This window comes from Typopeltis vanoorti, chromosome 2 (genome assembly GCF_054136105.1).
Source record: "Typopeltis vanoorti isolate ZY-2024b chromosome 2, IOZ_Tvanoo_1.0, whole genome shotgun sequence".
NCBI lineage: Eukaryota > Metazoa > Arthropoda > Arachnida > Uropygi > Thelyphonidae > Typopeltis > Typopeltis vanoorti.
The window spans coordinates 126,183,582-126,211,540 of NC_143550.1; the positions used below are offsets into that span (position 1 = coordinate 126,183,582).

The 27,959-nt window shown below is 36.7% G+C and overlaps 1 protein-coding gene across 6 annotated transcripts in view; it reads right to left on the bottom strand.

Annotated features, from left to right (window-relative positions):
* LOC150109418 (basement membrane-specific heparan sulfate proteoglycan core protein-like) overlaps window positions 1–27,959 on the bottom strand; it is a 1,783,738-nt gene that overhangs the window by 498,539 nt on the left and 1,257,240 nt on the right. For all 6 annotated transcript variants that reach the window (XM_090413063.1, XM_090413041.1, XM_090413033.1 and 3 more), the window contains 2 exons: window positions 23,654–23,828; window positions 16,111–16,392 (listed from right to left, as the gene is read on the bottom strand). In XM_090413063.1, the coding sequence (XP_090269189.1) occupies window positions 16,111–16,392; window positions 23,654–23,828 (457 nt within the window). The remainder of the gene's footprint in view (window positions 1–16,110; window positions 16,393–23,653; window positions 23,829–27,959) is intronic.

The window sequence follows — 27,959 nt, forward strand, 5'->3', positions numbered from 1 at the left end:
AGAATGCTGACTCATGGTATTCACCTGCTCAAAAATTCTCCAATCCATACAGCCACTGTTGCAGAGGCTGCAGTCAAGGACTGTGACTTCAAGGAGATTGAACACCCAACCTACAGCCCAGACTAGCACTCAGTGATGACTATTACTACTACTACCTCTTCTCAAAAACTGAAGAAAGACAGTCTAAGAAGAAAATTTGCAGTGACATTTAAGGTGAAAGATGCAGTTTTAGGCCTTTTACAAAAGTAAAACTATTTTTTTAAATGGCATAGAAATGTTAATTCAAAGATGTGAAAAAAGTGTGTTGAAGTAAAGGGAGATTATATTGAAAAGTGACAGTTTTCTTTCTATCACCTCTAAATGTAAAAGTTAGTCATGCCAGAAACTTATGGAACCACCCTTGTACAGTGGCACAATCACTTCCTCATCCCCACATCTTAGAGTAATTCTTATCATAGCAGCACTATGTGAAGCCTTTGCAACACTAGTAAATATGCCCTCTAAACTTCCTTCTACTGTCAAGCATCACTCCCAAATCTTGAATCTCATCCACTTCCTGCAGTACAGCACCATCAGTATAGTACATAGCCTTGTATTTCTATACTCCAAAATGCAACACTTTGCACTTATTGATGATAAAACTATAACTCCACTCCTTTCCAAGTAAAAAATCTATTCAAATCTTCCTGAAAGGAATTAACATCAATAGTGCTACTTAGTTCTTCCCAACATTGCATCATTAGCAAACAACTGAAGATTCCCACTTAGTCTACATGATATATTGTTTACAAACAAGGTAAATAGCAGAGGTCCAAGAACAGAACCCTGGGGCATGCTAGTAGTTACCCTCATTTTTTGAAAAGCAGCTCCATCATACACAACCTTCCAGTATTGTTCAGAGAGCCTATCTCCAATCCATGTAACCAATATACAATATTTTCTCATCCTCTTCAGCTTGTACACCAATTTACATTGTATTATAATGTAAATTACATGACAAGAAATTATATTATTGTTTTCCTCTTTTACTCAAGTAAAAGGAAACAAAAATTTGCACCATGAAGTAAATTCACAACTATGACTACCGTTACATGGAAACTTATGATTTCACAACAACTTGTCCTAGTATCCTATAATGCACAGTATATACTTCCTTTCAGACATGTAAGAAAGTATGCTGTGCATCCCACAATTCTTTAGCTCTCAGAATCTCAAGTGGTCCACTTCTGACTAATGAGATCTTTGTAAATAACTTGAACCTACTAGTTTGGGTAGTAAACTAAGATCTCATTAGTGAGAAGTGGACCCATTGAGATTCCAAGAGCTAAAGCAAGAAGTCACATTACCCCATGCAAGTAGGAAAATGGTGTATTATCACTATATTATGAAAATCTAGATGAGAGAAAGGATGCCAAGGCAACTGACATGAAGTGAACAGCTTCCATATACAAGAAGACTAGTCATGAAGACACTTCATCTGCTTACACTTGGATAAAGGATTGAAACAGGAATATAATTTCTTATCAAGTATAATATACTGATAAGCAAAGGTAAAGAAACTATATTCTTGTGTACGCTGATATTGACACATCTGGACAACTATGCACAGATTGGTTGTCAAGGTTTTTTTGGAGGATTTTTATAGGAATGAGTGAATGAAATGAAGACAGATCTAAGGAATGCACCCTATGAGGATTGTTTATTTCTTTGTTTTGGGTTTAAGGGAGCAAGAACAGGTAAGGTCATGTTGCACCAGAGCACAAAGTACCAAATAAGTAACATACACAGATATAAAAATCTGTATTATTATTATTATTATTCAGGCCTCCATGGAGTCAAAAGAATCATCATGGGAGGTCCTTCCTAAGAACATAAAGTCTGTCAAGACTCATCGAGGGGGAGGTCCCTCCTAAGAAACACAAAGTCTATCATACCACTCCTTAAACTCATTGACCGTTCTCGCTCTCACCACTCCATCACGCAATGCATTCCACGGTTCAACCACTATCTACGCAAAGAAACCACTCCTCACCCTCTTTCTCACAGTTTCCTTTCGTAACTTCCAGGGATGGCCTCTTGTCATCACTCCTTCCCGCTGTTCAACCAAGCAAAAGAACTCTCCAGTGTCAACCCTGTAACCACCTCTCAACAGTTTAAAAGTCTCAATCATATTACCTCTCCTTCTTCTATCCACCAAACTCTGCAGTCCACATTCCCTCAGCCGATCCTCAACTATCCTTGTACAGTCCTGAAACCATCTTTGTCATCTGTCTTAGTATCCTTTCCACAATTAATTTATCCCCTTCAAATCCTGGGGACCAAATCTGAGAACAACAGTCCAAGTGTGGTCTGATCAGAGACTTAATACAACGGAATGATAACCCTCTTATCTCTGCAGGTCAGTGTCCTTCTCATAATTGCAGCAATCCTCTGTGTTACCTTCACCACCTTTGCAATATTTCCCCTAAACTTCAGGTTTCTATCAATCATCAATCCCCAGATCTCGTCTCCCCTACTTCCTCCAGTATAACTCCTCCTATAGAGTATGCAGCATTCAATCGATGTTTCCCAAACCTCAAGACCTTACATTTTGCTGCATTAAACTGACATCCCCATTCATTTGCCCATCTATCTAGCTTATTCAAATCCTCTTGCAGGGCTACCACATCTGCACTATTCCTAATAATCCTTCCCAGCTTCGCATCATCTGCAAACAACTGAATATCCCCTTGCAATCCACTGGCAATGTCATTGATATAAAAGTTAAACAATAAAGGTCCTAGTACTGAGCCCTGTGGGACCCCACTTGTAACCCTCTGCCTCCTTGAAACTGCTCCACCATACACAACTCTGATACCTATCAGACAGCCGATCCTGAATCTAGTTGACCAATCTGACATCCAGACCCATGTGCTGCAACTTAAATATCAGCTTATCATGTGGCACCCTGTCAAATGCCTTCACTAAGTCTAAGAAAATTGCAGTATATGCCTTTCCCTCATCTAATGTTCTTGTAACTTTATTATAAAAGGCTAGCATATTGCTTCACAAATCCATGTTGACTCTCACAGATAACATTATCCTCATCCGACCAATGCTGTATATGGTCCCTCACTACTTTCTCCAAAATCTGGCCTATAATTAGACACTTCCAGTCTGCTGCCACCCTTATGCAATGGCACTATCTTACCTTCCTTCCATTCCATGGGCACCTTTGCCGAAGTCAGACTTTCATTGAAAAGCTAGGTTAAAGGCACTTACAGTTCCCTAGCACATTCTCTCAAAACTCATGGTGAAATACCATCCAGTCCCAAAGCTTTACTGACATCCAGAGTACTCAGTATCTGAAACACACTCCCCTCCTGTACCTCTAAACCTCGAACCAGCCCTATCCCTCTAGCATTAAAACTGACTCCTCTAGGATGAAATACTCCAATAAAATGTTCATTGAACCATTCCACTATGTCCTCTGCATCAGTCACTCTATTCCCATTTTTATCCCACAATATCATTCTTCCACAGCCATTTCTCCTCCTACTGGCCACATAGCTAAAAAATTTCCTAGGATTTTCTTTGGATCTTAGGGCCAATCTCCTCTCATATTCCAGTGTCGCTTTCCTTACCACACTAGTTTTTCGCATGCAATTCCTGTTTAATATTGTACTATTGTAATATTGTATATAAATGTATGTTGTATATAAATGTATATTGTAATATTGTATATAAAAGTTAATATAACCTGTTTCAATGGTACACAAGGTAATAAATAAATAGAGCATAAACAGATATAAAAAGATGTGTAGAAATAGGATAATATAAAAGTGCATAAAAATCGTGAAACTAGGCATATAATTTATATAAGATGGTAAATACCAATATTCTAAAAATTTAAAAACCAGGATGATGTTCCATGATTCTGACAAAATCTGCCTGAGTGCAGAAAGTGCAGACAGATTATAAACATGACTAAAATAATGACCATGCTCAGAGAAACAAGGGCAGTCATTTAAAATATGGATGGGTGGTTAGCCTGGCATTACACAACTCATGCATAAACGTATTGCCCTGCCTCAACAGGAAGAGTGTGCAAGATGACTATGACCAATGCAGAGCCAAGCAAGAACAATGTCCTCTTTATGATCCCTGCATAGACTAATTTGCCACAATTTAATTTCAAGCTTGGTTTGACGAAGCTTATTACTGGTCTCTCTATTTCATGATGACTGCCATTGGTTCCTACACCAGTTTATATGATCCTGCATATAAACTGGTGTAGGATACAGGCAGATGGTGAAAGCTTGAGAAACCAGCTGACCTAGCTGAAGTATATGCAGTCTCATTTCATTAATCCCAATCTGCATTGGAATATAACAGAATCAATCATCCATAAGTGAGAAAGGACATTTGGATTTGAGAAAGGATTGGATGTTGCTATAGCTCTAGACATCTTACTGCCTATAGGAAACTTCATTTATATATATTATACACCTTTGGTAGCAATGCAATCTTATGTAGTTTAATGCAAGCTCTATAGTGTATAGCTCAAGAGCAAAGTTATTATATTCTGGAGAGGGGGAAAATCTGATCAGATATTATTGCATCTGTGGAAACACTAAAAAATCTCACTGGAGCATCCGATTCTAAACTGTCAGTGTAAATAGCACAAAATCAGAATATTCAATTCTGTGAGCTTGAAAGAGCTTCTGTTAGACCACAGGAATGGTGGACAATTTGCCTATCCTGTAGAGAGAAAATCTGCATGGTGTGAAAGCCAAGATGGAAGTGTATTTAGTGATATCTGTGCTATGTTGTTTAATCCAATATCAAGAGATCATAGGAAAGATTTAATTTGCAAATCTAAGGGCTGCATGGTAGCCTGATAGGTGTTGCACAGATTCTCCCACCATGGGTAAAAAATAATTGGCAATGTGGGATGGTCTGGCATGTATTTTATTTTTGTAGCATTTAACAGAGATAGCTGTTGATGTTGAAGCAACAAAGGTGGTTCATTTGCTTTAATGCAAAGACTAGGGATCAGTGAAGTTTAACATGCTCCAGTTGCAATTCACTCTCTACCCATCATAAGGTACTGGCAGAAGCAGAGATTTAACACTCATAATGAAGAAAGCAATTAGCTTTCATTTCATCTTTCATGAAAGATCTATTGTATTCTTCAGCAACAATCAAAGAAAACAGAACTTGCTGCATTTTCTCTTTGCATTTTTGGGTAAGGAACTCATTGCATAAAAATAATACAGCTGATGTTTTTATGCAAACATCCTCCTGCACATGTTGGCAATTACTGTTGAGTTGACACTTTTGCATCCATTATTTCGAAGTATAGAGAGATGGTAGGTGGTATATCTGCCTTTCATTTTCTAAATTTTAGTCAATACTTCATTTTGTAAAACAAGACACATATTGAGTCCAAGATTCGTTCCGGCTATTTCACTGAATTTCACCACCATCCTAGTCAAAAGGCTGGAACTATTAAGACCATTCTTTAAGTTCATCAGACATACTTTTACAGAAAGAATTACAATATATTAATGGTTTTAAGGATTCTTTCATCAAAAAAGCTTTAAATAGTTATGTTTTAAACAATTGTGGTATCTCTACCTCTTCCAATACAGAAGAAATAACTCTCATTCTTATCCCCAAGGTGTACAACATTTCTGAACATATAATAAAAGTTTTAAAATCACTGAATATTTTTGTTGTCTTTTGTCTATCAGAAAAATTTCCACCTCTAAGTTTTCCAGGTGTCTGCCAGATTCCTTGCTCTTGTGGGTTATCTTATTTTGGACAAACTAGAAGATCCGCTTTTATTCATCTAGAAGAACACAAATCTTATATTAAATACCATGAGCCTGAACAGTCTGAAGTTGCCGATCATGCTATCAACACTAAACAGAGTTTATTGAAACAATACAAGAGCCCTTCATAAATGTCATTTCCTCATAGAATGTTTTTATAAAGATGTGCGTAAAACTATTTCCATCATAATAACTTAAAACAGATCCAATGGCCTATCCCATTTATGAAAGATATTTTTTAAATCTCCTAATCTTTCCAACTTTATATAATTTTTTTTTAAGTTAGGAAAGTTTTGACCTTATTTAGTTATCTAACATTAGCTACTCAGGTGGCATTTTTCAAAATTGCCTGTTGTTGTTCTAGAGGATTTGAATAAGCTAGATAGATGGGCAAATGAATGAGGATGTCAGTTTAATGCAGCAAAATGTAAGGTCTTGAGGTTTGGGAAACATCGATGGGATGCTGCATACTCTATGGGAGGAGTTATACTGGAGGAAGTAGGGGAGACAAGAGATCTGGGGGTTGATGATTGATAGAAACCTGAAGTTTAGGGGAAATATTGCAAAGGTGGTGAAGGTAACACAGAGGATTGCTGCAATTATGAGAAGGACACTGATCTGCAGAGATAAGAGGGTTATCATTCCGTTGTATAAGTCTCTGATCAGACCACACTTGGACTATTGTTCTCAGATTTGGTCCCCAGGATTTGAAGGGGATAAATTAACTGTGGAAAGGATACAAAGACAGATGACAAAGATGGTTTCAGGACTGTACAAGGATAGTTGAGGATCAGCTGAGAGAATGTGGACTGCAGAGTTTGGTGGATAGAAGAAGGAGAGGTGATATGATTGAGACTTTTAAACTGTTGAGAGGTGGTTACAGGGTTGACACTGGAGAGTTCTTTTGCTTGGTTGAACAGCGGGAAGGAGTGATGACAAGAGGCCATCCCTGGAAGTTACGAAAGGAAACTGTGAGAAAGAGGGTGAGGAGTGGTTTCTTTGCATGGAGATTGGTTGAACCATGAACTGCATTGCCTAACGGAGTGGTGGGAGCCAGAACGGTCAATGCGTTTAATTAGTGCCCCTTGATGAATCTTGACAGACTTTATGTTCTTAGGAAGGACCTCCCATGATGAGTCTTTTGACTCCATGGAGGCCTGAATAATAATAATAATCCTGTACTGACAATGGCTATTGGCTATGACACATTGGCAAAAATTTTACATTAAATAAGTTTTTTATGCAAGTTTTCTTCTATTTTTATATTTCTTTTTGAATAATGATTAATGTAGTCCTTTCATGATGAGTTCTTCAAGACTGTATGGAGATATCTATGTAATAATGATAATAATCTGAACCAGCATACACTGATTTACCTAGGATCTGTAATCCTTTAGATATAGATTGCCTTCAGCCTAACATCTTTAAATTCTAGATGCACAACACAATCGCACATCACACTATGATTTTAGCTCTGACCTTTTGTCACAATTTTGAATTGTTTCCAATGTTTGCTTTGTAGTCATTCTCATGTTTCTGCTCTAAAACATGCATTCATTCTTCATGGACATTTGACTGAATCCAGTGAAAGCAGAACAGACCTAATAAATGGATCATTTATTTTGACCCTAATAGTAATAGTTGAGTTCATACAGATAATGATGGCTGGCTGAGTGGTTAGCATATTCACTCTCCAACCAACAGGCCAGAGATTTGAAGTTTTCCATGGACCTGGATGCTTGCAATTGTCTTTAAGTGGGAAGGAGAAGAATTTTTTATTATTATTATTATTATTATTATTAAACAAGACCTCATGGAGTCAAAGACTCATCTAGGAGGTCCTTTTATCTCACACACATCTCATCATACCGGGTCTTAAACACATTCAAACTCCTTGCAGACACCACACTCTCAGGCAAGGCAATTCAGGCATTTCTTTTAGCTAAATCTCAGGCAAGGCAATTCATTGCAGACACCACACTCTCAGGCAAGGAATTTCATCACCTGGTATGAGACCATAGGTATAGAGGCTGAAGCAGCTTAAAAAAGTTACATGTTTAGTCTCTAGAGTAGGGTTTCTGGATTATGTAAGATATATATATATATAAAATTAATAATTAATGGGTAGGCTAAGTAAAAAATATTTAGCCTCACCATGGTACTAATGTATAGTTTGCCCACCGATTAGAGGTCCCTCGACACTTCTCCACATATCAGAAAAAGGAGAATCCATTCCGATAATAGGGTAATCAATCTGTCTTCTGGGATGCGTTTGTTTATTATTACAGGTCGGAAAATTTAGCTTTTCTTTTACAAACATTATAGTTTTTAAAGTGTAACTATTTTGCACGTATAACAGTTGGAAAAAAGTACGCAGAGTATTAACAAAATTAAAAAAGGTATAGCATAAAACAAAAATTTAACTAAGTTTATTTTTAAGAAAGTTTTCAATAAAATAAAAATAATTATACAGAAAAACAAATTTTTTCAAATGAACTTAGATATTCTAAACTTAGTTGAGAGAACTGAGACACTTTAATGTCCTAAACCAATTAATTATTTATGACTTGTTGTGACTCTTTTAACAAACCCATGCAAAAAAAGAAAAAAATACCATTATCAAATCCTTTTAATCTTCATATCATCTGAATCGGTGTCCGAATCGCCATCACTTTCACTTAAACTGATCACCAAAGGTTTGCATAATTCTTCGATAATTCTGTCTCTGTCCCAATACATATTTTCCAATGAGGTGACATGAAAGCAATATTTTCCCCAGTTTTGAACTGTAATACTTTCAATCACCTGTTCTGAAAGCTTAAAAAGATTCGACATGTCAATATCTCCAGTTATTGCGATGGCGAATGAAACTTTTCACTCCTGCCCAAACATACTCAATAGCATTAATATCGCAATGATATGGTGGTAGCCTCAAAGCTAGAAATCCATGCTCTTTGAGCATCGTGTCGAATTTAAATAGTTTAGTTGTGGGCGAATTTCTTTTGACCAAATTAAGCAATTCAATTTTTTGCATATCTGGGGAATGAGAAATATTATTTGCAGAGAGCCAATCCATAAAAACGTGCTTCTTATTAGACCAATTTGGAACTTTGTTTAATCGAATAGAGTGATATGAAGCATTATCAATTATAACAACAGCATTTTTAGGAAGGTTTGGAATCAGTTTTTCTTCTGCCCACTTTTTGAAGATCGTAGAATTCATTTGCCTATGGTAATTGGCTTTGTATAGTAAGTTTGAATTCGGTAAAAAACCCATTTCTCCACCCACACACAAAATTATTATGTGCCGCGAGGCATTTCCAGTTTGTAGCACTCCACATTCTTCTTTAGACTGCCAACATTTTCCATAAGTTAAATTACTATCAATCCAAGTTTCATCTAGATACACAATCAGTCTTTTCTCCTCCCTGAAACATCTTATTGCTCTCAAATACTGCGTTCTAGATAAAACAATGTCACTTTGCTCCATGATAAGTTTCCTTTTATTCTGGGACTTTTTAAAACAAAATCCGATTTCATGAAGTATTTTCCTTAAAGTTTCTCTTTTCCAAGGAAAATTAATTTTTTCTTTAAGCACAGGAATCAATTTCGGAACAGTTGGCACTCTTTTCTTGACCACGTAAAATTCGTGAATAGTTCTTCTTATAACGTCTACATCAAAATCATTCAAAGTTACAGTTTCGATGGTTTTCTTTACTCTGCCACTTTTTTCTTAGGAGATTTAAATTTTGCCTTACCTTCACCTTTTGATTCCCTACGAATTCTTTTAACAATCGCCCCCGATGCGCCCGCAATTGCACTTGCACGTTTTATGACTTGATAAAGGGGAACAAGGAGACGATTTTCATTTTCAAAAGAATATTGAACAATGTCAGCATATTATTCAATATTCTTTTGCAAGAACTACTGAAATGTTTAATAACATAACTTGCTGGCTGTACTGGATCCATCATACAAATAAATAATAAAAAAAAAATGCAAAAAAGCAACAACAAAAATCAAGCTAGTACTAGTACAGCAACAGACAAGAAAGCACGTGATTTCGCATGTTGGTGACCAATTCGTACATCCCTCATTTCTTTCTCCCCTTCAGCATGAATCGACTATTCTTGACAAAATGCCAAGGAGAGATCTACATACGGTGGGCAAACTATACTATGGATTTACCAACCTTTCGTGGTGGGAGTCAGACAATAAATTGATATTTAAAAACAAAACAAAAAAAAACACATGTATGATAATCAATACTTATGACTTGTCACATATATAAAACAGGATTTGAGGAGGAATTAAGAGCAACTGGAAGTTCATGAATGTTTAGTGTTTTTTTTAATTAAATTTAATTAAATAGTAATTTTAAATAAGCTTGATGTAAATAAGGCTGTGAGATTGGATGTGACATATATCAAGGAATTTGTAAAAAAAAACGATATCACCTCTGACATGTTTTTTTTCAACAACAAGTTTTTTTGCAAAAGAAACAGCCCCTGAAGTGTTGTAAGAGGAGAGCATAACATGGGAGTGATCCAAATCACTTGGGAGCAAATTATAGACCAGTCTATACACGTTACAATAAGATGAATCTGTTGGTGAGGTTACAGAAAGAATGCAAACCTGAAACGATGAGAATAGGAAGCTTTTCAGTGGATAACATTAGTTTGCTGAAGGGCAGTCTTGATAGCCTAGTCTAATTTTTTAATAGGGTGTCAAATATAATGGATATATATGATAGTTTTTCTAGATTTTGCAAAAGGTGTTTGACAGAATACTATAATATAGAATTATTGTAAAAATTGAGGGAAGGAGGGTTCATGTGCCAGAAAATGTATGAGGGGGCAACTTCTCAAATTAGAAATGGATGATAACTAGTGTTGCATAATTCTATTATGGAGCTATAACTTTTTAATTTATATATGGAAGACAGTTCAGAATCTGAGAAGAGATATACAAGGCGTGTTCAAAAAAAGACCAAACTTTTGCCATAAAGACTTTATTGCTCATTTTACAACATTTTAAGCGCTGTCCCCCTTCAAAGTAGTCCCCTCTATTGGCGATACACACCATTCCCAACATTTCTTGTTGGAAAGCTTCCTGAAATGCACTTTCTATGATGGTATGCAGTTCTCTTATTGCATTTTCCTAAATCTCCTCTATGGTTTGGAAACAACATCCTTTCAAAGTGGTTTTAAATTTGGGAAACAGGAAAAGTCTGCTAGAGCTAAGTCTGAAGAATAGGGTGGATGGGACACAATGGATATCTTATGTTTTCTGTGGTGCATTGTTATGATGAAACATCCAAATCTGCTTTTCCCACAATTCAGGCTTCTTCCTGCACGGCATTCCTCAAACGCACTAAAACTTCATGGTACAACTCTTTCTTTACCATCTGACGATGCGGTACAAATTCATAATGGACAATGCCTTTCCAATCAAAAAACACAACCAACATTACTTTGATTTTTGACTGACTCATCCGTACTTTTTTTTTTGGTCGAAGACACTCCTTTCACCGCCCACTTAACCATGCTTGGTTAAGCAATTGAAATGTCTGTAAATTTTTTCCCAGTTTGCAGCAAAATTTCGCACACACACACAGATACATTGTTTTTGAAGCTCTTTTATTGTCATTAATCCAACAAACAGCTTGTGCCATGCTCACTTCAGTGGATGTAACTCAACTAATGCTCATAGCAGAATGGGGCAAATGGTAGTTTGTTGTCAAAATCTGCCTAGCAGCAGCATTTGACAACCTGCCTCAGTAGTCGCAGTGCGCTCTCTGTGTCAGTTGAGCAAGCTATTTAAAAAGTCAGTCTTTTTTGAACACGCCTCTTATTAATTTGTTGACTTATTATTCTAAACTGGGAAGAGTAATAGCAAAGAAGTTGCAATATGAGGATTTGAATAGGCTGATTTTAGACAAATGCAAATAACAGTTCAGTCTTGCTAAGTGTCAAGTTTGAGATGAAATAACATGTGCTGCACTGATGCAACTTTAGCCCAATAAACAGAGATGGAAAGTGACCTAGGGTAACAGCTAAATGGCAAGTTGAAGTTATTATTATGGGCAACTCCAAGGAGTCTTTAGACTCATCAAGGGAGGCCATAAAATCATGTCAAGAACAACTATTCTACATTCACACAGTAGCTATCATACCTCGCCTTGAACTCATTCACAGTCATGGCACCCACAACAGACTCTGGCAGCTTATTCCACTCATTCACCACTCTCCAAGTAAAAAACCTAGCTCTAACACCCTTGCTAACCACACTCTTGCCCAGCTTCAATGTATGGCCCCTAGTCCTCCCATCACCAGTCCTATTAACAAAAATATCTAATGAATTAATCTTATAGAAACCCTTCAGTAATTTGAATGTCTCAATCATACATCCCTTGTTTGCCTATCAGCCAATTTCTGCAACCCACAAATCTTCAACCTGTTCTCATAAGGTTCATTCCTTAGACCTGCTATCATCTTGGTCACTCGTCTCTGGATCCTTTCCACCTCCTCCCCATCAAGAAGAAACCCTGGTGCTCAAATCTGGGCACAGTAGTCAAGATGGGGTCTTATCAATGCTTGATACAGAGGAACAACAACTTGTTTGTCTCTGCATGTTAAAGTATTTTTCAGCAACAAAGTGATTTGATGAGCTCATTTAGCCACTTGTTGTGGCTAAATCAGCTCATCAAATATTGAATGAATCATCAATGAATATCCTCTCAGATCCTTTTCTATATATTGTTAATGAACAAATTAAACAGTAGTGGTCCAAGAACAGAACCCTGTGGAACACCACAGGTCACAGACAGTCTTCTGTATTCTACTCCTGAATAAACTACTCTCTGATATCTCTATCAATTTGAGATAAGGAACGATAGTCCCATAGTGTAAAGCAGTAATCTCCTGGAAACTTGGGTTTTTTCATTCTGCATATAGACAAATCAGCCAAGAGAACATGCAATTTACAGACAAAAATACTAGTGGTGGTGAGAAGCAGATGATATTGGTGTAGATGATGATGGTAGTGGCAGTTTGGTGTAATTGGTGGATTAAGTGGTGGAGACAGTGTTGTTGAGTAGATGTCCTCCTTGGAGGTGTCATGTAATACTACTACTACTACAACTACTACTACTAATAATAATAATAGAGAAACAAATAAAGTTCTAGCCATGAATTAATAAGACTATCAGGACCGTGGCAAAACTGGCTATGAAGAGTTACTGATGGGACATGTTTTGCAGAGCTTGGAATAGCTAAAAAGATATTTAAAAAAATTAATTAATGCCTTTTTTTTTTTTTTTGTTCCACAAAAGGGAATAAGTGGAATCTTTTAGCTTTAACTTACTCCTATAAACCTTGGGAAGCACTATGAAGCAGTGGAATGGCATATGTTTTCTTATGTTTGCAGTGCACAAGGGATAGTTATGGGGTATGTGAAGGAAGTAATATCAGGCAGTCAAAGTCAGGAAAATAAATCAGGTAAGAAATGGATGAATAATATCATTCAACAGGAGCTGAAAAAAAAAAGTTATGGAAGGTATACAAGTTGACAGAAAGTGATCAGCAAGCTCATGAACAGTACAAAGCTCAAGAAAGGAAGGTGATCAGTATGGAAGTAAGGAAGCAAAATCAGATTATGAGAAGAAATTAGCTAAGCAGACAAAAAAAAAATCCCAGTTATTTCACTATATGGCAAGTAAAAGGAAGAAAATCTGGAAGGATAACTTTAACAGGTGCTGATAGTGATGTGACAGAAACAGTCAAAACAGGCAAGTTACTGAGCGATCACTTTGCAAGGATCTCATTCACACCTGCTAGTTCCTGTCACATCTGCTACAGCAGATGTGACAGGAACCAGCAGGTGTGATGTGAACTGATGTGAGGATAGAGGTTGATGAATTGGAAATACTTAGAATATTGCTCCGACCAAGCTGTTTAACTTTAATCTCAACTCTGGTAGAGTCTCAAGGGAATTGAAGGAGAACAAATACAGTTCTACTGCATAAAGTAGGCTCCAAGACTGTGACAGCAAATTAGTATCTTGGTGGTGGTATTAAAAGTATTGGGAAAGCTAATCACAGACGGAATTCAGGAATGAGTAGATAATATGATACTCCTTGGTTGTGAAACAATATAGTGTGCCAAAATAATATAGTGGCCCAGGAAATTCTTCAGCAAGACATTCAAAATTGGAATTCAGAAGGTTTGCCTACTCCCACTTCTTGAAGCACAGAACAGTAGTAGATGGAAATACAAGTGGTCATCCCTAATAGTTATAAGGAATTTGTAAGGGAGTGAAGAGCAATTTTTTGGCATGCATGTAAACACAGCTTTATAAAGGGTCAGTCATACCTTGGTAACTGACTAACTTTTATAACTTTTACAGGTTGACAGCCAAGTTCGATAAAGGGAATGGCTACATGAATCATACTACTGCATTCTGCAAATGTGTTTGTCAGGATACCACAGGAAACTCTGTTATACAAATTGGAACAAACAGGGATGGATATGAAACTGGTGAAATGAATATGAGGGTGGCTGATGGACATATACCAGAAACTAGTAGACGGAGGAGCAGGATCCAGGAGAAAGCAGGTGACTAGCAGTGTACTGCAAGGTTCTGTACTCAAGACCATGTAAAGATCTTTCAAGATAATTTTAATAGGCTGAAAGTATGAACAAAAAATAATGGATGGCAATTTAATGTAGAAAAAGAAAAGTGTAAATATATGCATTTTGAAATGAAAAGATAATTAGCTGTGTAGCAGATTGATGGAAGTGTACTCTAGAAAATTGATGATGCTAGGATTTGGGTATGTTATTATTATTTTTATTATTATGTGACAGCTCTAGGGAGTCCAAGGACTCATTGTGGGAGGGCACACTACTCCACTTCACTAAATATATCTCATTGCTCCCACTACTTAATTCTCCAACTATAACACTACTACCATCAATGGCATCTATTGTCAATCATGTTGGTAGAGAGAGTTGAAGTACAGAGGGCATATTGCTTACTTGAATTACTCAGTCACTGAAGAACACACTGACAAACAGCGATATGGAAGTTATCATTCCTCTTTATAAAACCTTGATAAGGTCACATCTAGATTACTGTGCACAAGTCTGGTCAACTGGGTTCTTAGGGATGAAGAAGTGGTAGAGAAGATTAAGAGGCTAGTGACCAAGATGTTTAGTGGTCTGCAGAATGCTCCCTATAATGACAAGATTGAGAGGTTTGTGGGTGGAAAGATGGTCATAGGCAGAAAAGAGGGAATGTGATAGAAACATTTACATTACTAAAAGGGCTTCATAGAATCAATGCACAGGAAATGTTTCAGAGCTTATCTAGAGGGGACAGAACAAGGAGTTATCCATGAAGTTGAGCAAGAGTATGACTGACAAAGGGGGAGGGGGAACTAGAATTTTTTCCTGCCGAAGATGAATGAATGGAATGGGTTGCCAGAGTTGGCTATGAATGCTTTGTCTGTCAGTGAGTTCAAGGAGAGTTACAACAACGTGGATAGTTTGGATTCCCTATGATGATTTGAGTCCACAGAAGTGCCCATGCTATAATAACTTTATGGAAACAGGTTAGGAGCTGGTCACCACCATTAGTCATCAACAATAGTCAAGTTCATAGCTATCAATGCTTATAAGACCTTGGGCAAGACAGGTGCTGCTATCAAATGACCCTGAATCCTAACACATCCCCCTGTATCATCAAAATAGGTTATTTCTTAAAAACATGAGTCTCCATAAGGGATAATCTACAGCTGACCAAAAATTGACTAATTCAGAAACCATCTAGAGACCTGATAAAAGGTCCTTTAGTTGGCCATTAGAATTGAATCTATAATGGTACTTCTACAGTCTAGTATTATGACACAAGAAACATTTCCACAAGGCTATACATATATAATATAGTGGCCCAGGAAGTTCTTCAGCAAGACATTCAAAATTGGAATTCAGAAGGTTTGCCTACTCCCACTTCTTGAAGCACAGAACAGTAGTAGATGGAAATACAAGTGGTCATCCCTAATAGTTATAAGGAATTTGTAAGGGAGTGAAGAGCAATTTTTTGGCATGCATGTAGTAAGAATGTGGTGAGCACTGCCAGAGTGGATGGGGTAGTGAAATGCACATAACACTGAATGTGTTTCAAGATAGGTATGATAGATACTGTAGTTCAGTAAAGAATAATGGTCTCTTGCAATATCATGTGACTTTATAGAGGTCTTGAATAATACAAATATTATACTAAATGTACCTACCACCCTTAACAAAGAGAATTGTTCGGGTTGATTCTGTCCCAGCTGAATTAGTTGCAGTACAGAAGTATTCAGCTTCATCAGATTTTGTAACTGCAGGAATGTGGAATACACCTTTCACAAAAGTAGAGAGAGGATTCAGCTGATTATTTTGCCCTCCAGTCCATCTCAGTTCTGGCTCAGGAAATCCTTCAGCAAGACATCGGAATTCAACAGGTTGGCCCACTCTTACCTCCTGAAAGCGTGGCTCGATAGTAAGTCTTGGAGATGTTGGTCTACCATTTCCTAAAATAAAAGTAGTAGAAATGGTATATACAATAATACAAAACAAAATTGTTAAGAAAAACGAAACTATATACAATGCATTTTCATTATATGATGGTGGTAGAAAACATTGAAAAATTGCTTTCTAATAATTCATTTCAGACTCATTGTTTATAAGCAATATACAAAATCTGGAACTCCATGCTAAAACTGTAAAACCTTTAGATTCTTATATTGTTTAACAACACGTGACAAGATTTACAATGATGAAGTATCTGGTAATATGTGACAGCAAATTATATAGTAAAGCAATCCAATTAGATCTTAATGGACTAAGAATAGTTGGAATTGCAGTTGAAGCAAATAGATTACGATGCCACCATTTAAAACATGTGGTTTATTCTTGAAACTATAGGGAAACAATCAGAAATAGCTTCTTTCAAACATTTTTTAATCACTTCCCAAACACTGCTGATTTCCCTTGTAATATGAAGTTTTTCATGACAAGATACTGCTTCAAGTTATCTTCACATTCTGCAACAATCATCTGCTTTACAACTTGACACATATAGATGTTTAATTGCAAACTCTAATGTGATTTGCCACCTCACAAGCTAATACCTCGTTGCAGGACTGTCTTCATTACTTCATCACGCTCTAAACTGGAAGAAAAGCAGCTGCATGAATTATACACAGATTCTTGGATGCTGTTACTAAATCCAATATTCTTGCTTTCACCATGCTTATTTTCTTCCATCACATCCTACTTAAGACACTCTGTAACTATATAGTAACTCGATAGTATTATCATTATGTGATGCCTCCAGGGAGTCCAAGGATTCATTGAGGGAGGGCACCTACTCTACAACTCTGTCTCCAGACACTCAATCCAACTACAATGAACCACAACTATACGAACACCATCTACTGCCCACCACCAATAGTATTTTCACAGACAACCACAAACATTCATGCCCACGATGGGATTCAAATCTGTAGCCTTTTAGCTGCAGAGTGGATATGCTAACCACTCGGCAAACCAGGCTGGCGTAACCTTATGAGTAACTCTTGGAGATGTTGGTTTACCATTTACTGAAGTAAAAGTAGTAAAAACAGTATATACAATAATATAAAATACCTCCTTGAAAAATGAAACTATATACAGTTCATTTTTATCATATGATGGTAGATAACCCTTGTATCCATAAGGGCTATCTGTTCATTTCATAGTCCTTTTTTGATGATCCTGGACCATAGCAGCATACAGCTAAGTATATTCTGCTGTTAACCTCCAGTTAACACAAACAACTCTTAATTTATTGCCTGCATTACTCATTACTACCATTTGGGATCTTTACCCTAGAATGTGAGAGGGAACTGGCAATGCCTTTGACTAGGCTCTTTAATTCTCAGTTCTGTTATAGTTCCAAGGAGTGGAAAGAGAGCAAAATAATTCCCTTACATAAGGGAGGTTCTAAGGTTCTAAGGCTGCAGTACCAAATTATAGACCAATCAGTATCTCAGGCATGGTGGTAAAAGTACTAGGAAAAAGTCAAAAGGAATATTTAAGAGTGGGTAGATAAAAATACTATACTGTATGAGGATCAACATGGTTTTGTGAAGGGTCAGTCATGCCTCAGTAATTTACTAACTTTTTACTACAGAGTAACAGCTGAGTTGGATAAAGGTAATGGCTACACAATTCTGCTGGATTTCACAAAATCATTTGACAGAATACCACATGGAACTCTGTTACACAAATTAGAACAATGGGGAATGCATATGAGTCGAGACTCATTGTGGGAGACCTTTCCTAGAAAACAAAAAATCTATCATACCACTCCTTGAACTCAACGACCATTCGTGCTCCAATCACTCTATCAGGCAATGCATTCCACGGTTCCACCCTCCATGCAAAGAAATCACTCCTCGCCTTCTTGCTCACAGCTTTCTTTTGTAACTTCTAGGGATGGCCCCCTTGTCCTCACTCCTTCCCCACTGTTCCACCAAGCAAAATAACTCCCCACTGTCAACCCTGTAACTACCTCTCAACAGTTTAAAAGTCTCAATAATATCACCTCTGCTCCTTCTATGTACCAAACTCTACAGTCTCCATTCCCTCAACTGATTCTCATAAGTAACACTGCACAATCCTGAAACCATCTTTGTTATCTGCCTCTATACCCTTTCCACAGTTCATTTATCCCCTTCAAATCCTGGAGACCAAATTTGAGAACAATAGTCTAAGTGTGGTCTGATCAGGGCTTTACATTAGAATGACAACTCTTATCTTTGAAGGTCAATGTCCTCAGTATTGCAGCAATCCTCTGGATTACCTTCACCGCCTTTGCAATATGTTCCCTGAATTTCAAGTTTTTATCAATCATCACTCCCAGATCTCTTACCTCCCCTACTTTCTCCAGTACAGCTCCTCCAACAGTACATGCAGCCTGCCATCGATGCATCCAAAAAAAGAAAATGGGTGTCAGTTTAAAGAAACAAAGTTATGCATTTTGGGAAAAATAAATTATAAGCCATGTATCATATTGATGGCACTGTACTCCAGGAAATAGATGAAGCTAGAAACTTAGGTGGTGGTAGACAGAGTCAAAGTTTAGAGGACATACTGCTAAGGCTGCCCATAAGATTATTTGGCTATTGAAGAACACATTAACATGTAGAGATAAGAAAGTTGTTATTCCACTTTATAAGGCCTTGATATGCCCACATCTGGATTACTGTACCCAAGTCTGGTTCCCTGGGTTTCTTGGGATAGATTGAGGGTGTGTGGATTGCAGAAGTTGGTTGATAAGAGAAAAGAGAGAATATGATAGAAATATTTAAGTTGCTTAAAGGGTTTTATAGGATAGATGCAGGGAAAATGTTTCAGCACTTGGCTAGATGGACCAGAACAAGGGGGTCATCTCTGGAAATTGCATAAAGGTGTGGTTAGTAGCAGTGTGAGGACTAGAATTTTTGCTTGGAGAGTTGTAAATGAGTGGAATAGTTTGCCAGAGTCAGTTGTGACTACTTTTTTAATGGATTCAAGTAGAGGTATGATAGTTGGGTCTTCTGCAATGAGTGTTCAGATTCCATGGAGGTGTCCATATAATAATAAGAAGAATAATAAAAACTAAATTCTACTGGCTTATGTGCTTTCTCCTCTCTGTAATCTATATTTTAACTATTGAGATAACCCTTGTATCCATAAGAGTTATCTATCTGTGCATTTCACAGTCCTTTTCCGATGATCCTGGCCAGTAGCAGCATACAGCTAACCTCCACCTCACACCAAAACAACTTTTAATTTACTGCCTGTATTACTCAATAACTACCTTTTGGGATCTTCACCCTAGCTGGTTTTAATTTACCTTCAGTCATTTGCAATACCTTCTTTATGCTATCTCCCTGAATCCTATCATTCTATTTCTGTAATGAAATTCTCTTCTGTTAGCAGGTCTTAACTACTGTCAATGATTAATTTTTGGTCCCATTTCATTTACTAATGAACATCTTCCACGTGGTGTCCACTTGGACTGCAATACTTGGAAAAGTCTCAACCGACTTCGAATGACAGGATGCTGCAAACAAAACCTCATCAAATGGGGGCCACCCCACTGAACCACATAATTGTGAATGTGGGACAACCCAGTCCATGGAACATCTTCTTTCTTGTCCCTTCTTCAATCACCAAGTACAAAAGAGGACCTTATATCCTGCACAGAATGAGCAGTTAATTGTGCAAGATACCAGAGGAACATCTAACCATATTTATTGTATATAACTTATGTATAGTTTCCTTTTTCTTCATATTTTACTTACTAGTCCCTATGTAATTCACCTACCAAATTTAAGCTGTTCTCATTTGTAATGTATCCTAATTGGTTGTAAATAATGTTGTACCACTTACTACTATACCATTTGTGTTTGGATACAAAATAAATAAATATTTACTAATGAAAAAAAAAATCACTTCCTTTATTCCTGATGCTTCTGGCACATAGTAACCACCAACAGGCTGATACATATTGATTTTATGCACTTAAAACCTGAATAGTCCAAGTAAGCAGCTCAAGTAGAATAATCACCAAGTTCCTTGTCCCACTGCTACAATCATTGCTTTTTTTTTGTCTGGAAAAACTAGTTACACTAATCTTAGGCAGTTCTTTCCTCTCTCTCTCTCTCTTACTGATTTTGATCTCTCACATGCATATATCCAGGTTCTCATGAAGTCAACCTGTCATACCAAGTTTCTCTGGCACTATTCACTCTTTCACTGAATGGCAATATTTCCAAGCACTTAACACCACATCCATTCATGTGTAATCCATCCTGCAAGAAATAATCATTTCTGCCATTAAAAATACTCCATACATAAATATATTGCACCTCATTTCTACTGCATTGTCTATGCACTGAATCATTCTCAATCACAGTCCTCCATCTCAGCTCATTCAAGTAACACCTTGGCTAACACTGGCAATCATAACTCTGTTGCTCTTCTAACCTCATTCATCATCTTTTTCATATCTGTTCTCACACCACACTTATTTCTTTTCAAGTCATTTGTTCTGATATAATACAATTATATCTGCACTTGTTCTACCTGATTGCATACTTCTCTGTCACCTCATGAATCTTCACCCCCAGAAAACACGATTTTGTTATTTGTTGATATCCCTAATCATAGAATTATTGTACATTAATACATACCTTTCTCTCTTTTCTGCTCTTTTACTCCTTTCTTTTGTGTTCCATGTCCCTTTCTTAGTTTTGCTAATACATAATATGAGGTTTTCTAATCTCTCCAAATCATGTTTTGTATTTTGAAGCATTCAAAGACATGAATAGATGTTTTTGGAACTGCAGTTGTTGCAGCTTGTGTAAATAAACTATCACACAATTCACTGCATCACTGATGAAGGAAAAGCCGACTGTTGCAGAATCAAATTCTGCTAATGATGAGAAAGTGGACCAGTCATCTTGCTCAATTTTCCACTGTGATGTGATAAAGCCTACCCTATTTTCCAGATAATGTTCTAATTTTTCTACCTTTGGCATATTCTGGAGTATGCCATCTGGTCTTCCTAAATATAGTTTGAGCATTTTGACATTTTGCTCTTACAGTCTTTATTCTCATGATCTTTACTGCCACATTTGAGAATAGCCATATTTCTGGCTTTTAAAGCACTATAAGGAGTTTGGGATATTGAACTTTCAACTAGGCAGTTGAAATAGCCTGCTTTGAGAGATGTTGGTGGTTTGGTGTTTTGTTGAATGTGAGGATGATTTCTTGCGGGAATAACATGACTATCCCTACATGAGTATTCTCCTCATGGCTCTCACTCCATCTTTCCTTTCAGAGCAGATTTCCTTGCGTGGTACATCTAGGAGATACGATTCTGATATTACACTCTTGAAAAGTCAATTTGTGTGTGTGTGAAGGGCAAGGGAGTAAATTATATTTAGTATTCATCCTTATGGATGTCTTGTGAAGCAAATTTTTTAATTGTGTCTCAGTTGCTGCTTAAAAGTGGAGCTTCTTTACAGACTTTAGAGATCTTGCCATCCTTTCCAAACACATCTAGATGAAGACAGGTGAAATTTTTCTTAGAGGATGTTCCCCTGTTGAATGCATTATCAAGAAAAGTGGTATGTTGATTGCAGCCCCTGAAGTTTTTTGCTCTTAGTCTAATTTCCTGTTGGTGTTTCTATGGTATCATGACATGGTTGGGCATGAAGATCCCTAATAAACAAGAGAATGAAGTATTCATTCTGAGGAGGAGTTTAGTTCAGCAGAGATCCCCAATCACCACAGCTTGGCAAAGCAATGACCATGGGTAAGGAGACTTACTGCAATACATTTTACCTTTGCAGGCAAGCAAACTAGCCAATTGATCCTGGACAGATACCATTCAGGACTGCCTGTCTTGCTGAAGCAGAGGCCAAAGCAGTGCAAGATTACCAAAATCTCCCTTTCCCCCAATGTCCACAGGTTGCACTACATGGTAAACATGGTGTCTGAAAGACAGGATAGACTCAGGAGAAGTAGAGTGAAGAATACGAGAAGAAAAGCAAAGAAAAATAGAAAGAAAATTGCTAGTATCATAATTGGGAGGTCATTCTACCATGAAAAGATGTATAGGAAGCAGTTCTGATGTGATATGACATACCTCCAGCAATTTTCAAGGCTCTTTAAGGTGTCTGTAATGTGGCAAAGCAGCAATTTTGGTATAATGATGCTGGTTATAATTTATAATGACTATACCAGTATAATTATAGCCATCTTAATTTGACTGCACTGTTTGTATTGTAATATTATAGATATTTAAGTAAGTTCTTTTCCCTTATGTAAATGATGTTATACTTCTCAATAAATAAATAAATAAATCTTGTACAAGTCTTCAGGAGTAAGTTGAATAATCGTAGTATGAAATAGGCATGAAAATCGGCAATAAAAAAGAAAAATTATGAAAACAGTCAAATATGGAAAATATCAACTGCAAATTGAATGTAGAATGCAGAGAACAAATAAAATCTTTCCGGTATTAGACACAATTTTTGGAAACAATGAAATGAAATTAGCAGAAAGCCAACTGAATAAATTTATACAGCACAAGAAATTAGAAAACACTAAATTAGCAGTATACAAAATAGTATTTAAACCTATTTTTATTAATAGATCTGAGAACTGGATTTGAACTAGAGAGAAATAGGAGTGTGAGAAAAACTAGGTTTGTGAAAAAATGGTATTGATAGCAGAATCACATTAAACATGCTGATATTGGAAAGAAACTTAGTTTTCAAGCATTCAAGAATGTGTGAATATAGCTGATGTAAGGTGGTATAACATGTTAACAAAGTGAGAGAAGAAAGGTTAGTAGGATTTTTTCCGCCAGTTTATCTGGTGTTTTTCATCCCGCAAGCAGGCAAACCGGCCCCATGAACACACAGATCTACAGCCATAAATACTTAACCCTCCATGAGGGGACTCAACTTGCCCCAATAGTGACGGGGGAGAAAAAGGGAGGAAACTCCATACGAATAAATAAAATAAAAGTAAAACAGGTATTTGGTGATTGGATGGCAGGAAAATGACCCAAAAGAAGCCAAAATCTAGATAGAATGATGTAGTTCCTTAGAAGACCAAATTTTACACATCTGATAATACCTGATTAATTTGGAGGAAGATTTGATAGAAAGCAAATAAAGTAAACTTAATCATAAAGGATTATCACAATGTCCTGTACACTAGTTGGATGTACATAATTTGAAAGTATACCTTCCACAATAAGAGTTGCCCATTCTTGTGCTGCACTGATCAAGTCACTTCCAGTGCATACATATGTGCCAGTATCTTCAAGCCTAACATTAGGAATAGTCAGGACTCCACTAGCTTCTGTAGCTTCACTTGGCAATGATCCTCCTTCTTTAGTCCATACCAAAGTATAAGGCACCTTGAATAAAAGAAAATGGCATAATAATCACCAATGGCATATAGATTTTTTTAAATAGCATTACATTGTTAATTGCAATTTTTATATACAAAGGAATTTTCTTCTTAATAATGCTAATACTGCAGAAAAGAAGACAAAACAAAACTCTGCATATCTGATGAAGGTACCCTATAAAATTTATATATATATATATATATATATATATATATATATATATATATATATATATATATATATATATAATAGCTAACCATATGCAGATTTTATCAAATTAAAGTGAAAGATGGAAGGCAGTTGTGTGAGAAATATAAAGTTGAACATAGGAAAGGGACCAGTGCAGTAAGGAAGGAAAAATCAGAATAGGAGGGAGAGAGAGAAAATGTGGTGAGAATGACACTTATAAGAAGTAAAAAACTTTGCATAAGCTACACCTGAACTACTAGAACAAAGATCTAGTTCATTGGTATTGATAAGAAAATGTAAGAAATAATGCAAAAGCATGTGAATAAAGACGGAACTTCTTGACTGTGGAATGTAAGTGATCAGAAGAGATTAATGGAGTATGAATGGCAGAGCTTAGCAAATTGAAGAACGATATGATCAACACAGCATTTAGAAAGGGCATTTATATTTTCTGAGAAGGCACAGAGTCAAGAAGCTAATGTAGCAAATGATCAGAGTCTACTTGTGGAACAGGATAGCACAAATCAACAGCCTTGTCAATGATGATGGCCTCAAACTCCCCTGTCCAAGGTATTTGTCACCTTGTTATAGTACATAAGTTAGTAAAACATGATCTCTGCTTACCAAACCCACGCTAATAACTACAGAAAATACTGCTGTTATCAATCCATTTAAATATATTGACATGATAGGCTAATAAAAAATATGCATATTTTAAAATTCCCAAAGAACATGAAACACCAATGTAAAAATTCATTTCAGACAAATTATGGAGACCACAACCATGTTAGAAATAATTATTTTAATTTCCTGGAATTTCAACCTTCATATTAAGGTCATCAACTGGAGTGTACACACACACACACACACAGAGACAAGCTATATTACATTTCACATAGCATGCCAAAGAGACAATGATTTGATCAACAGTTATTCTACTCTAGTGAAAAAACAAAATAACTAAATGAAAGCTATATTCTATGTATGACAACATCAGAGAACAATTTCATATAGTTTTATTACAGCAAAAGTGATGTCCTGATTTAATATGAGAGTTGTTATATTCAGTACCATTGTCAGGGTGTAGTGTAATGGCAGCCTGCTTCACGGCGCAGCTTAATAAGGGCATTTGTTCAGTCATATTGCTTTGATTGAACATTCGTTCAATCAAAGCACATCTCTGCAAGGAGATGTGCTTTGCATTATGGAATACTAAGGAAAGCGATCAGAACTCAGTCCACTTTTGCCACGAGTTGCCCCAATCCTGAAGATATTTCAGGTGCAAACTTTGTTTGCTTACACTTTGATAAAGGTTTAAACTAAATACGGTATATAATTTATAGTCTAACCAAGTGAAAAACAAAAAACTTCTAACATCTTTCTCTAATCCAAAGTAATTTAATGAAAAGGTGCGACACCGTTTGGCAACTGGTATATGAAAATATGACTTATGCATCGCTTCAATCTTGGTATCACCTCTGGGTCTTGCTCCCACTGAAGAGACCTCAATAAAGGTCAAAACTGGTCTGGTCAAACCTCAATAAAGACTTCAATAAAAGTCATAATGCACAGCATTATACATGTCAGCAAGGAGATGTGCTTTGCATTGTAGAATACTAAGGAAAGTGATCAGAACTCAGTCCACCTTTGTCACGAGTTACCCGTCCTGAAGATACTTCAGGTGCAAACTTTGTTTGCTTAGACTTCGATAAAGGATTAAACTAAATATAATTTATAGTATGATTTTGCCTTCCTCACCATGGCTGGCTGGCTGTACCTCTCTCTCTCTCTCCTGGATTGTTCTTTTTTACTACTCATGTATCTGATTATTACGTTTCTCCCACTATCATGCACAATTTGAGCAAGAGCTAAGATAACATTGTCTTTTTTTTATGCAGCACTTACCTTAAAATTTTGTTCATCCATTTAATTTCCTTGCAATTTATTCTTCTAACTATTGGGGGAGGATGCTGTCAGTTATAGATATCCCATCACCTATATTCATTCACCATAGGTTTTTTTTTTTCCCTAACCATGCAGTTTCTAATACCATTGCACAGCTGCAAGCTGACTTCGCAATTTATTATAATCATGTGCCTCATAGTAACACATTACCCTTTACAAAAGTTAAAGATGCATAATTAAATCATTGCTTGTTTTGTTTTTTTATTATTATTATTATTAAGAGAGATCTTCAGGGAGTCAGGGATTCAACAAGAGAGGCCACATACTACACGCACTGGCTTTCATACTTATTCTTGAATTCATTCCCATTGTTTGCACTCACAACATCCAATGGCAATCCATTCCAATCATGCACCACCCTAGGAGAGAAAATCTAGCCCTCAACCCCTTCATAGTGGCATTCGTTCTCAGCTTCTGAGGATGCCCTTTTGGCCTTTCCCCACATTCCATAAAATGAAAATTCCATCAAGTGAAATCCTGAATAGCCCTTTCAGAAGAGTAAATCTCACTCCTCTTTCTCCTGTTTGCTAATGTCTGCAGTCTACAAATTCTCAATCTGTTTTCATAATCAGTATTCCACAATCCTGATATCATTTTCAACAACTCTCCTTTGCACTCTTCTCTACTATATCAGAATCACAATAGAAATCAGGCTGTATAGAAGAGTCCAATTGAGGTCTTATCAAGGCCTCGTAAAAGAGGCAAAATGCCATCCTTATATTTACATGTGAACATTTGTTTCAGCATTGAAATTATCTATTGAGTTATATTTGCAATCTTTGCTACATGGCCACCGAACTTCAACTTCCTATCTACCAACACTTCACGCTCTCTAGCCTCATTAGTTTCATTTAGCAAACTCGAACCATTATATTATGACAATGGATATCTAATCCCGCCAAAGTGAATGACTACATTTACTGACATTGAACGGACATCCATTTTCCCATGCCTACAATTTCAGCCTATTCAAATCAATCTGCAAGTACTGAATCTCCTGATTACCCCTACCTATCCTGGCATCATCAGCAAATAGCTGTATAATCACTTGTCATACTTTCAAATCCTTCCTGATATCAATAATGTACAGACTGAATAAATTGGACATTGGCTTTCTTCTTAACCTCCTGGTAATTCCTCAAACCCGTGCTGTCTTTGATTTCATCAAGAAAGCTTTTCCTTGGTCTGCCTCTTCTTTTCCCCTCTATTTTGCCTTCAGTTATTCTTTTTAAAAGTCCATCATGTTGAAGTATATGTCCAAACCACCTATCCCTTCAAATTTTGATCGATTTAATTAGAGTTCTTGTTTCATTTCTCTCTCTCAGGACTTGTTGGTTTAATTTTTTTCTGTACATTTTATTTTGTTCATGCTGCACCAGCACCACATTTCAAAAGCCTCCAATCTTCTTACAACTTCTCTGACTAGAATCCAGGTTTCACATCCATACAGTGCAATGCTCCATATCAATGTCTTTACTAATTTTTTTTTTCAAATGTATGTTGAGGTTTCCTGTAAAAATGCTTTTCATTTTACAGAATTGGGCTTCTGCGTTGTTTATTCTTGATCTTATGTCTTCTCTTGTTCTGCCATCTTCTGTTATTAGGCTTCCTAAATATTTAAAGTTTTTCACTTGTTTTATTTGTTCCCCGCTGATGTCTATATGCTCTGTATTGATAAGGATTTTGCCTGTAACAATGATTCATTATTATTATTTCTCAAGACCTCATGGAGTCAAAGACTCATTTGGGAGGCCCTTTTATCACACACATCTCATCATACCATGTCTTAAACACACTCAAACTCCTTGCAGACACCACACTCTCAGGCAAGGCATTCCAATCATTCACAACTTTGCACGGAAAAAACCTGCCTCTAATTCACACCCTCTTTATACAGTTTCCAGGGTTGACCTCTGGTTCTCCACTGATTGCCCACTATTCTCTGTAGAACTTCTCCACCATTGATCTAATAACAACCCCTTA